The sequence below is a fragment of the Erinaceus europaeus genome, chromosome 2 (genome assembly GCF_950295315.1).
Source record: "Erinaceus europaeus chromosome 2, mEriEur2.1, whole genome shotgun sequence".
NCBI lineage: Eukaryota > Metazoa > Chordata > Mammalia > Eulipotyphla > Erinaceidae > Erinaceus > Erinaceus europaeus.
Window position 1 is genome coordinate 195,798,913 of NC_080163.1, and position 12,696 is coordinate 195,811,608.

Sequence of the window (12,696 nt, forward strand, 5' to 3'; positions counted from 1 at the left end):
ACAATGAATGTTTTTAATTGGATAGGATAGCAAAATTGAGAGGGGAGAGGGAGACAGAGAGGAGAGACCTGTGAAGCGCCCCCTGCAGGGTAGGAAGGGGGCCTTAAATCCAGGCCTTCGTGCATAATTTTTTAAAATTTCATTTTATTTATTTTCCCTTTTGTTGCCCTTTGTGCATAATTAAAAAAATTACTTATAAAATGGAAATACTGACAAGACCATAGGATAAGAGGGGTACTATTCCCACCACCAGAGCTCCGTATCTCATCCCCTCCCCTGATAGCTTTCCCATTCTTTATCCCTCTGGGAGTATGGACCCAGGGTCATTGTGGGATGCAGAAGGTGGAAGGTCTGGCTTCTGTAATTGCTTCCCTGCTGAACATGGGCACTGACAGGTCGGTCCATACTCCCAGTCTGCCTCTCTCTTCCCCTAGTGGGGTGGGGATCTGGGGAAGCAGAGCTCCAGGACATTTTGGTGGGGTCGTCTGCCAGGGAAGTCTGGTTGGCATCATGGTACCATCTGGAACCTGGTGGCTGAAAACAAGTTTCTATTTATTATTTATTTTTAAATTTTTTTGACCAAAGCACTGGCCCACTCTGGCTTATGGTGGTGCGGGGGATTGATCCTGGGGCTTTGGAGCCTCATGCATGAGTGTCTCTTTGCATAACCATTATGCTATCTACCCCACCTGAAAAAAAATTTATACTAAAAGAATAATAAAAGCTGCAGAAGTAATGCACCACACTTTCATGTCCGAGGTTCCGAGGTCCCAGGTTCAATCCCCAACACCACCATAAGCCAGAGCTGAGCAGGGTTCTGGTTTCTGCCTCTGTCATAAAAGTAATATTTGTGGTCTGGGAGGTGGCGCAGTGGCTAAGACACTAGACTCTCAAGCATGAGGTCCTGAGTTCAATCCCCGGCAGCACATGTACAAGAGTGATGGCTGGTTCTTTCTCTCCTCCTATCTGTCTTACGAATGAATAAATACATTCTTTTAAAAAATAATAAAAAAGGGAGTCGGGCTGTAGCGCAGCGGGTTAAGCGCAGGTGGCGCAAAGCACAAGGACCGGCATAAGGATCCCGGTTCGAACCCCGGCTCCCCACCTGCAGGGGAGTCGCTTCACAGGCGGTGAAGCAGGTCTGCAGGTGTCTGTCTTTCTCTCCTCCTCTCTGTCTTCCCCTCCTCTCTCCATTTATCTCTGTCCTATCCAACAGCGACAACTACAACAATAAAACAACAAGGGCAACAAAAGGGAATAAATAAATAAAATAAAATATTAAAAAATAATAATAAAAAAGTAATATTTATTTAATTTTATTTTATTTAGGAAAAGAGGTGTGGATGGCTGGCTCATTCCCAGGCTCCAGCAGGTGCACCCGCGGAGGGAGGGCGGCCCCTCTGTGCGCAGTTATTTATCGGGGAGTCGGGACTCGGGAAGCCCCGCGCCGCCCTCTTGCTGCGCCTCCGTCTCCCGTGACCGCGCGGACGCGGGACGCCCGCAAAAGAGGGTCCGGGGACCGGGTGGGGGCGCGGGTCTGGACCCTGGGGCCTCCATGCCACCCCCCATCCGGGGGCCTCTTCTCGGGTCCGGGTGAGTCAGCACCGGCGGCTCCCGCGTCATCCCGGCCGCTCGCTGGGCTCTATTTCTGGCCCCGGGCGCTATAAATAGAGGCTGCGGCCGAGCCGCCCCCGCGCCGGGCACCCCGCGTCCTGGGCCCGCGGTCGCCGGCCGCGCGTCAGCGCTGCCAAGTTTAGAGGCGGGTGGGTCCGGCTGGTCACCCGCTTCCAGGGCCTTCGATCCGGCGGGGCTCTCGGCTCCCGCATCCTCTCTGCGGGCTTTGGGGCGCCAGGCGGGGACCCCGTCACCCCACCGGGTGCACTTGAAGGTTGGGGTAGGAAAGTGGGGGAGCAGGGTAGGCTCTGCAGCGGGGTGCAGCATGTAAGGACGGGGTGTCCCGTCTGGCAAAGTGCGATCGTGAATTGCTTGTGCACAGAGACTCTCATGCCTGAGGCTCCAAAGGCTGCAGGGGGCGACACTTCACAAGTGGGGAAGCAGGGCTGCAGGTGTCTATCTCTCCATGTGTATCTCCCCGTCTACTCTCAATCTCTTTCTTTTTTTAAAAAGAATTTATTTATTTATTTATGAAAAAGATAGGAGGAGAGAGAGAAAAGAACCAGACATCACTCTGGTACATGGGCTGCCGGGGATTGAACTCAGGACCTCATGCTTGAGTGTCCGGCGCTTTATCCACTGCGTCAACTCCTGGACCACTACTCTCAATTTCTATCTGTCTCATCAGATTAAAAAAATAAGTAAAAAAAAAAAAAGGGGGGGGGAGCGCATTGGAGACAGAGGAGACAGCAGAATGGTTCTGCAAATGACTTTCATGCCTCTAAGGCTTCAAGGTCCCAGATTAAGTCCCCCCGCACCACCATAAACCAGAGCTGAGCAGTGCTCTGGCATTAAAATAATTAAAAGGTGAAAAAGATCACAACCCCAAAACTGCCTTCAGTTCGTTGGGGGTCAGGCTCCAACCCGGGTCTACATATGCCAAGGCAGCACATTGTCCAAGTACATCTAGCCCTCTTTTTCTTTCTTGCTTTTTTAACTGTCTCTTTTTCATATGATTTATTTATTTATTTGTGAGAAAGATAGGAGGAGAGAGAGAAAAACAGATAACCAGACATCACTCTGGTACGTGTGCTGCCAGGGATTGAACTCAGGATCTCATGCTTAAGAGTGCAATCCTTTATCCACTGTGACACCTCCTGGACCAAAGCTATCTTTTTCTTTAATAAAATCAAATCCATACTCTCCTGCCTGAGGCTCCAAAGTCCCAGGTTCAATCCCCCGCACCACTATAAGACAGAGCTGAGCAGTGCTTTGGTAAAAATAAATATAAGTAAATAAATACAGTAAGTAACCTAATAAATAAATTCTTCAAAATTTATTTATTTTTTCCACCAGGATTATCACTGGGACTCAGTGCCTGTCCTATGAATTCACCACTCCCAGCGGTCATTTTTCCTTTTTTTCTACTTCAATATATATATTTTTCGTCTCCAGCGTTATTGCTGGGACTTGGTGCCAGCACTACAAATTCACTGCTCCTGGAGGCCATTTTTTCCCTTTTTTTTTTGCCCTTGTTCTTTATCGTTGTTGTTATTGCTGTCATTGTTGGATAGGACAGAGAGAAATGGAGAGAGGAGGGGAAGACAGAGAGGGGGAGAGAAAGATAGACACCTGCAGACCTGCTTCACCACCTGTGAAGTGACCTCCCTCTGCCCCCCGCAGGTGGGTCACCAAGGCTCCAGCTGGGATCCTTAGACCAGTCTGTGCAATTTTCGCCATATGCATTTAACCAGCAGCACTACCACCTGACCCTCTCTCCTTCAGTATTTTATTTATTTTAATGAAACAAAGATACAAAGGGAGGCCACAACACTACTGCTCAGTTCTGGTTTATGGTGGTGCAGTGGATTGAATCTGGGACCTTGAAGCCATAGTCATGTAAGTCATTTGCAGAACCATTCTGCAGTTTCCTCTGCCTCCCACTCCCCTTTTAAAAAACTTATTATTTTTTCATTTGATGGGACAGATAGAAATTGAGAGTGGGGGGGAGGGTGGTAGTGAGCGGTTAAGTGCATGTGGCACAAAGCACAAGGACCAGTGTAAGGATCCCGGTTGGAGCCCCTGGCTCCCCACCTGCAGGGGGGTCGCTTCATAAGCGGTGAAGCAGGTCTCTAGGTGTCCATCTTTCTCTCCCCCTCTCTGTCTTCCCCTCCTCTCTCCATTTCTCTCTGTCCTATCCAACAACAACACCACCAACAACGATAATATAACCACAACAACAACGATAAAAACAACCAGGGTAACAAAAGGGAAAAAATGGCCTCCAGGGGCAGTGGATTCCACCACCGAGTCCCAGCAATAACCCTGGAGGAAAAAAAAGAAAAAGAAATTGAGAGTAGATGAGGAGATAGACATGGAGAGATAAAGAGAGAAGGGGCTGGTGGTGGTGCACCTGGTGAGCGCACATGTTACAGTGCGCAAGGACCCAGGTTCAAGTCCCCAGTCCCCATCTGCAGGGGGAAAGCTTCACAAGTGGTGAAGCAGGGCTGTAGGTGTCTCTCTATCCCACCCTTCCCTCTCGATTTCTGGCTGTCTCTATCCAATAAATAAATAAAGATAATTTAAACAAATAACCTTGAAAAAAGAGAGCGAGATAGAGGCACCTGCAGCCAGCCCTGGTTTAGCACTTGTGAAGTATGTGTCCCCACACCCACAAAGTGGAGAGCAGGCTTGCAGTGCTCTGGGAGAAAAAGGAGAAATGTGAAGAAGGTGATGATTTATTAGTGAGTGCGAGGGAAAGAGAAAACTTGAGCATCACTCTGGCACATTCAGTGCTGAAGACTGAACTCAGGACCTCATGCATGAGAGCCTCCTAAGGCCTAGTCCCCCAGACCAAATGAACATGACTCAGAAATAACAAGCTACAGTATTCTGTGGAAGAGCTAGAAGAGAATGATCTCAGAAAGAAACAGGGTTATAGTGGTCTGGGAGGTGGCACAGTGGATAAAGCGCTTGATTCTCAAGCGTGAGTTCCTGAGTTCAAGCCCAGGTACAGCACATGTACCAGAGTGATGTCTGGTTCTTTCTCTCTCCTATCTTTCTCATAAATAAATAAATAAATAAATAAGTAAAATCTTAAAAAAAAAAAAACTCAGGGTTATAAAAAAGTAACACGGGGAGTCAGGCAGTAGCGCAGTGGCTTAAGTGCACATGACGCAAAGCCAAGGACCGACAGAAGGATCCTGGTTCGAGCCCCCGGCTCCCCACCTGCAGGGGGAGTGAAGCAGATCTACAGGTATCTATCTTTCTCTTCCCCTCTCTGTCTTCCCCTCCTCTCTCCATTTCTCTCTGTCCTATGCAATAACAATGACATCAGTAACAACAATAATAACTATAACAATAAAACAAGGGCAAAAAAAAGGGAGTAAATAAATATTAAAAATTTTTTTTTAAAGTAACACAGGATTGTTATGGGCTGAGTTGGGTCTCCTCAAAAAGAGATGCTACGGTCCTAATCCTTGGTACTTCTGAATGTGACCTCATTAGGAATTAGGGTTCCACAGAGATGATCAAATTAATGTGGGGTCAATCAGTGGGCCTTCATCCAGTATGAGTGTTGTCTTTATAGAATGGGGAAGCTCAGACATAGGGACAGACACTCAGAGAACTGAATGTGAAGAAACAGGGAGAAGATGGTCACCTCCAGACCAAGAAACCCCCCAGGCTGGGAGAGAGAGGCCTGGGATGGATCTATCTCTCCAGCCATCAGAGGGAACATGACTTTGTCAGTACCTTGATTTGGGGGCTTCTAGTCTCCAGAACTGTGAGATGACAATCTCTCTCTCTCTCTCTCCCTCTTCCCCGCTCTCTCCCTTTCCCCTTATCTCCCCCCTCCCCCTCTCTCAGAGGAGGAGGAAGAATCAGAGCATCAGTGTGGTCCGTGTGATGTTATATAGAACTAGGAGCCACATGCTTGAGAGTTTGACTCTGAGACAATACATTTCTGTTTATTTCATCTAGTTCTGGGTACTTTGTTACAGCCACTCTATATTTATGGGGTGGGTGAGCAGTGGTGCACTCACTTGAGCTTGCACATTACCATACATAAGGACCAGAGTTTGATACCACACTCCCCACCTACAGGGAGGAAAGATTAATAATGAGCAGTGAAGTAGGTCTGCAGCTCTCTCTCTCTCTCTCTCTCTGTCTTCCCTCTCAATTTCTCTCTGTCTTATCAAGTAAAATAGAAAGAAAAAGAAAAGGGAAAAAAATGGCCACTAGTAACGGTGGGTTTATAGTGCCAACAAACACCAAGTACTAGCAATAACACTGGGGGCAAAAAAGAGAAAAAGTGGGAGTTGGGTGGTAGTGCAGCAGACTGGCACAAGGATTCCAGTTCGAGCCTCTGGCTCCCCACCTGCAGGGGAGTCGCTTCAGTCGCTTCACAGGCAGTGAAGCAGGTCTGCAGGTGTCTATTTTTCTCTCCCCCTCTCTGTCTTCCCCTCCTCTCTCCATTTCTCTGTCCTGTGTAACAATGATGACAACAATAGCAACAACAACAACTACAGCAACAACAAAAAACAAGAAAACAAGCAACAAAAGGGAAAATAAAATAATAAATATAATTTTTTAAAAGTATTAATCAGTTGTATAAAATTGATAAAGAAAAAAAAAACTTTTACACTAGACTTCTAACAAAAGCCACAGGAAAATAGGTAAGATGGCTCAGGAGATGACACGCTGGGCAGAGCGCCTGACCTGTGAGCATGAGTTCCAAGTTTGATCCCCGGCATTGCATACCCCAGACTCTCTGGTTCTCATTCTCTCACTCTCTTTCACAACAAACAAACAAAATCAGGCAGATGAAGAAACTATATTCATGAATATGAAAAAGATAATTTTTTGTGTGAATAATCCATCAACTCATTGCAATTCCAGTTTCAACACCCAAAAGGATTTTTCACAAAAGTAGAAAAGCAGTGGCTAAAACCTATCTAGTAGAGAAAAAGATAGATTAGAAACTGAATTAGTGGGGAGTTGGGTGGTAGCGAAAGGATCCAGGTTCGAGCCCCTGGCTCCCCACCTGAAGGGGAGTCACTTCACAAGCAGTGAAGCAGGTCTGCAGGTGTCTGTCTTTCTCTCCCCCTCTGTCTTCCCCTCCTCTCGCCATTTCTCTCTGTCCTATCCAACAGCAACAACATCAATAACAACAATAACTATAATAACAATAAGAAACAAAAGGGAATAAATAAATAAATATTAGAAATTGAATTAGTGGGACTTGCCACCTGTGATGCCAAAATATATCAAAGCAAAATAAACTGCCACCAGAGAGGTAGTTCAGGGGTAAAACTCAGAATTTGCATTTGAGGTTCCTAATTTGTGCCAGTGTGATGCTTTGATTATCTTTCTCTCAAATGAAGAAACCTTAAAAAAATAAATAAGGGAGTCAGGTGATAGTGCAGCAGATTAAGCGCACGTGGTGCAAAGCTCACGGACCAGCTTATGGATCCCGGTTCGAGCCCTCAGCTCCCCACCTGCAGGGGAGTCACTTGATAGGCAGTGAAGCAGGTCTGCAGATGTCTATCTTTCTCTCCCCCTGTCTTCCCTTCCTCTCTCCATTTCTCTCTGTCCTATCCAACACAATGACATCAAGAACAACAACAATAATAACTATAACAATAAAACAACAAGGGCAACAAAAGGGAATAAATCAATATTTAAAAAAATTAAAAAGATAAATAAAACCCCTCACCTGTAGGGAGAGAGCTTCACGAGTGGTAAAGACTTAAGGTGTGTTTCTGTCTCTCCCTCTCTATCTTCTCTCCTCTGCTCTCAGTTTCTCTCTCTTCAATAATAAAATATTTAAAAAGTAAAAATAAAAGAGAGCTGGGGAGATAGCATAATGGTTAGGCAAAAAGTTTGTTTGTTTTGTCTCCAGGCTATTGCTGGGGCTCAGTTCTGGCACTATGAATCCACTGCTCCTGGTGGGCATTTTTTCTATTTTTTGGTTGTGTAGCACAGAGAGAAATTGAGAGGGGAGGGGGAGACAGAGAGGGTGAGGGGGGTAGATATCATAATGTTTATGTAGACAGACACTCATGCCTGAGGCTCTGAAGTCCCAGGTTCAATTCCCTGTACCATCATCAACCAGAGCTGTGCAGTTTTTAAAAAAAAAAAGTGAGGGGGGAGAGAAAGAGATACCTGAACACGTGTTTCACCACTTGTGAAGCGACCCCCTTGCAGGCGAGGATTCCCCAGGAGTCAGGGGCTCCAACCTGGATACTTGTGCGGGTCCTTGTGCTTCATACTATGTCCGCTGGATCCAGTGTGGCACCACCCAGTCCCCTGCAAAAAAGATTTTCATGTTCAACCACCATAAGCATAAGGGGCGAGTAGATCTGGGGGACAGGTAAAGGCAGGGCCTGCAGTTGTCATAAGCTAGAGCTGAGCAGTGTTCTGATAAAAGTAAATAAGTAAATAAAATAAATGATGGGGTGGGGGAGATAGCATAATGGTTCTTCTTCTAGCGTTTGCCCTTCTTCCGTAGCCAGTCAACAGCATCAGGTTGAGCCTGATGTAAAGTTTCGAGACCTCCTTTGAATCTGGAGAGGTGGCAGTCGTTGACTACGTGGGTCATAGTCTGTCTGGAGCCGCAGGGGCAGTTCGGGTCGTCTCTGGCTCCCCAGCAATGGAACATAGCGGTGCACCGGCCATGGCCTGTTCGATAGCGATTGAGGAGGGCCCAATCATAACGTGCTAGGTCAAAGCCAGGTGGACGCTTGCAGGGGTCTGTGATGAGGTGTTTGTTCTTTACCTCAGCTGACTGCCAACTCTGTTTCCAAGAGTCTGGAACAGAGAAGTTCAGTGTAGGCGTAGGGGACCAGATTGGGTGACGAGACGTCAAGCGTTGGACAGGGTGGGCGAAGATATCCGCGTATATTGGCAGGTCCCATCGAGCGTAGACGTGGGAAATGAACTTAGATGATGCCGCATCCCGACGAATATCTGGCGGGGCGATGTTGCTAAGAACTGGCAGCCATGGAACCGGGGTGGAACGGATGGTTCCAGAAATTATCCTTATGGAGGAATATAGTTTGGAATCGACCAAGTGGACATGGGGGCTACGGAACCATACTGGGGCACAGTATTCTGCAGTGGAATAGCAGAATGCCAGAGATGATGATCGTAGTGTGGAAGCGCTCGCGCCCCATGAGGAGCTGGCCAGTCTTGCAATGATGTGATTCCTCGCGCCCACCTTTGCTGCAGTTTTTTTTTTTTTTTGTATCAAAAGTGAGTTTACAGTAGGAGATGAAAAGACTTTTTATCAATTCAGTTTCTACATTTAATTAATAATTAAAACCATTAACATTTAGGATAATAATTAACATCAAAGAATTTCTTTTCATTTTATCATTTTACTTTTGTCTGTGAATTTTTGCATTTTGTCTTTTTTTTTTCTTTCTTCTCTTGTGTTTTGAATTTTTTTTTTTTTTCCATATCCCACCCCCTCCCCCGATAGCTTTCCCATTCTCTATCCCTCTGGGAGCATGGACCCAGGGTCATTGTGGGTTGCAGAAGGTAGAAGGTCTGGCTTCTGTAATTGCTTCCCCGCTGAACATGGGCGTTGACTGGTCGGTCCATACTCCCAGCCTGTCTCTCTCTCTCCCTAGTAGGGTGGGTCTCTGGGGAAGCTGAGCTCCAGGACACATTGGTGGGGTCTTCAATCCAGGGAAGTCTGGCCGGCATCCTGATGACACCTGGAACCTGGTGACTGAAAAGAGAGTTGACATACAAAGCCAAACAAATTGTTGAGCAATCATGGACCCAAAGCTTGGAAAAGTGGAGAGGAAGTATTAGGGAGGTACTCACTGCAAACTCTAGTGTACTTCTGCTTTCTTACTTTGGTGCCATACTCCAAACTCAGTCAATTTCTGCTTTGCGTTTCTACTTCTTTTTTTTTTTTTTTTTTACATGCATAACATTCCCCAGATTCCCATTTAACAATACAACCCCCACTATTTCATTCATCATTTTTCATGGATCTGTATTCTTCCCACCCACCCACACACCCCAGAGTCTTTTACTTTGGTGTAATACTCCAATTCCATTTCAGGTTCGACTTGTGTTTTCTTTTCTAAACTTGTTTTTCAACTTCGGCCTGAGAGTGAGATCATCCCGTATTCATCTTTCTGTTTCTGACTTATTTCACTCAACATGATTTTTTCAAGGTCCATCCAAGATCGGCTGAAAACGGTGAAGTCACCATTTTTTACAGCTGAGTAGTATTCCATTGTGTATATATACCACAACTTGCTCAGCCACTCATCTGTTGTTGGACACCTGGGTTGCTTCCAGGTTTTGGCTATTACAAATTGTGCTGCCAAGAACATATGTGTACACAGATCTTTTTGGATGGATGTGTTGGGTTCCTTAGGATATATCCCCAGGAGGGGAATTGCAGGGTCATAGGGTAGGTCCATTTCTAGCCTTCTGAGAGTTCTCCAGACTGTTCTCCACAGAGGTTGGACCAATTGACATTCCCACCAGCAGTGCAGGAGGGTTCCTTTGACCCCACATCCTCTCCAGCATTTGCTGCTGTTACCTTTTCTGATGTGTGACATTCTCACAGGAGTGAAGTGATATCTCATTGTTGTCTTGATTTGCATTTCTCTGACAATCAGAGACTTGGAGCATTTTTTCATGTGTTTCTCGGCCTTTTGGATCTCTTCTGTGGTGAATATTCTGTCCAAGTCCTCCCCCCATTTTTGGATGGGGTTATTTGTTGTCTTGTTGTTGAGTCTGGCAAGCTCTTTATATATGTTGGTTATTAAACTCTTATCTGATGTATGGCATGTAAAGATCTTCTCCCATTCTGTGAGGGGTCTCTTGATTTGGGTAGTGGTTTCTTTTGCTGTGAAGAAGCTTTTTAATTTGATGTAGTCCCATAGGTTTATACTTGCCTTAGTCTTCCTTGTAATTGGATTCGTTTCATTGAAAATGTCTTTAAAATTTATGCGGAAAAAAGTTCTTCCAATATTTTCCTCTAAGTATCTGATAGTTTCTGGTCTAACATCCAAGTCCTTGATCCACTTGGAATTTACTTTTGTATTTGGTGAAATACAGTGATTCAGTTTCATTCTTCTGCATGTTTCAACCCATTGTTTCCAACACCATTTGTTGAAGAGACTCTGCTTCCCCCATATAATATTCTGGGCCCCTTTGTCAAAGATTAGATGTCCATAGGTGTGGGGCCTCATTTCTGGGCTCTCAATTCTATTCCACTGGTCAGTGTGTCTGTTCATGTTCCAGTACCAAGCAGTTTTGATGACAATGTCCCTATAATACAGTTTGAGATCTGGCAGTGTGATGCCTCCGGTTCTGTTCTTTTTTCTCAAGATTGTTTTGGCAATTCTAGGTCTTTTCTGGTTCCAGATAAACATTTGTAGCATTTGTTCTATTCTCCTAAAAAATGTGCTTGGGATCTTGATGGGGATAGCATTAAATTTGTAGATGGCTCTGGGTAATATATTCATTTTGATGATGTTAATTCTTCCAACCCATGAACATGGAATATCTTTCCACTTCTTTGTGTCTTTTTCAATTTCTTTGAGTAGTGACTCATAATTTTCAGTATACAAGTCTTTCACTTCTTTGGTTAGGTTTATTCCTAGATATTTTATTGTTTTTGTTGCTATAGAAAAAGGAACTGATTTCTGGATTTCAATTTCTTCTAACTTAGTGTTTGCATAGAGGAATGCCACTGACTTTTGAATGTTAATTTTATAGCCTGACACCTTACTGTATTGCCTGATGATTTCCAAAAGCTTCTTGCTGGATTCCTTAGGTTTTTCCATGTATACTATCATGTCATCTGCAAATAAGGAGAGTTTGACTTCTTCTCTTCCAATCTGTATGCCTTTAATTCCTTGCTCCTGCCTGATTGCTATGGCAAGAACTTCCAACACTATGTTGAATAGTAATGGTGATAGTGGGCAGCCCTGTCTAGTACCTGATCTGAGGGGAAATGCTTCCAGTTTTTCACCATTGAGTATGATGTTGGCTGTAGGTTTGCTATATATAGACTCCACTATCTTCAGGAATTTTCCATCTATTCCTATTTTCTGTAGTGTTTTGATCATAAAGGGATGTTGTATTTTGTCAAAGGCTTTCTCTGCATCTATTGATATGACCATGTGGTTTTTGGTCTTGCTTTTGTTGATGTGGTGGATCACATTGATTGATTTACGTATATTAAACCAACCTTGCATGCCTGGGATAAACCCCACTTGGTCATGATGAACAATTTTTTTGATATACTGCTGTATCCGGTTGGCTAGAATTTTGTTCAATATTTTCGCATCTATGTTCATCAGAGATATTGGTCTGTAGTTTTCTTTTTTGGTTGTGTCCCTGTCTGCTTTTGGTATCAGGGTGATGTTGGCTTCATAGAAGCTGGCAGGGAGTATTCCAGTGTCTTCAGTCTTCTGGAAGACTTTTAAAAGTAGAGGTATTAGTTGTTCTTTGAAAGTTTTGTAGAATTCATTTGTAAAACCATCCGGTCCAGGACTTTTATTTTTGGGAAGATTTTTGATAACTGTTTCAATTTCATTAGCTGTGATGGGCCTGTTCATGTTATCCACTTCCTCTTTACTTAGTTTTGGAAGTTGGTAGGTATCTAGGAAATCATTCATTTCTTCCAGGTTCTCTAGCTTGGTGGCATATAGTTGTTCATAGAAGCCTCGCATGATATGTTGAATTTCTGCAGTGTCTGTTGTGATTTCTCCTTTTTCATTTACTATCCGATTTATTTGGGTCTTCTCCCTTTTTTGTTTTGTGAGTCTGGCTAAAGGTTTGTCGATTTTGTTTATTCTTTCGAAGAACCAACATTTACTTTCATTGATCTTTTGTATGGTTTTCCTATTCTCAATGTTATTTATTTCTGCCCTAAGTTTAGTAATTTCTGTCCTTCTGGTTGCTTTAGGATTCCTTTGTTGTTCTTCTTCTAGGTCTTTAAGATGTGCAGTCAGGCTGTTTATTTGTGCCTTTTCTTGTTTCCTAATGTGTGCTTGTATAGCTATGAACTTCCCTCTTAGGACTGCTTTAGCTGTGTCCCAAATA

The 12,696-nt window shown here is 44.5% G+C and overlaps 1 protein-coding gene across 1 annotated transcript in view; it reads left to right on the forward strand.

The window, feature by feature from the left end:
* Positions 1–1,437: 1,437 nt before the first annotated feature.
* The window catches only part of ERCC1 (ERCC excision repair 1, endonuclease non-catalytic subunit), a 43,249-nt gene continuing 31,990 nt past the window's right edge, over positions 1,438–12,696 (forward strand). The window contains exon 1 of the mRNA XM_007532208.3: positions 1,438–1,593. Within this exon, the coding sequence (XP_007532270.3) occupies positions 1,556–1,593 (38 nt within the window). The 5' untranslated portion in view covers positions 1,438–1,555. The remainder of the gene's footprint in view (positions 1,594–12,696) is intronic.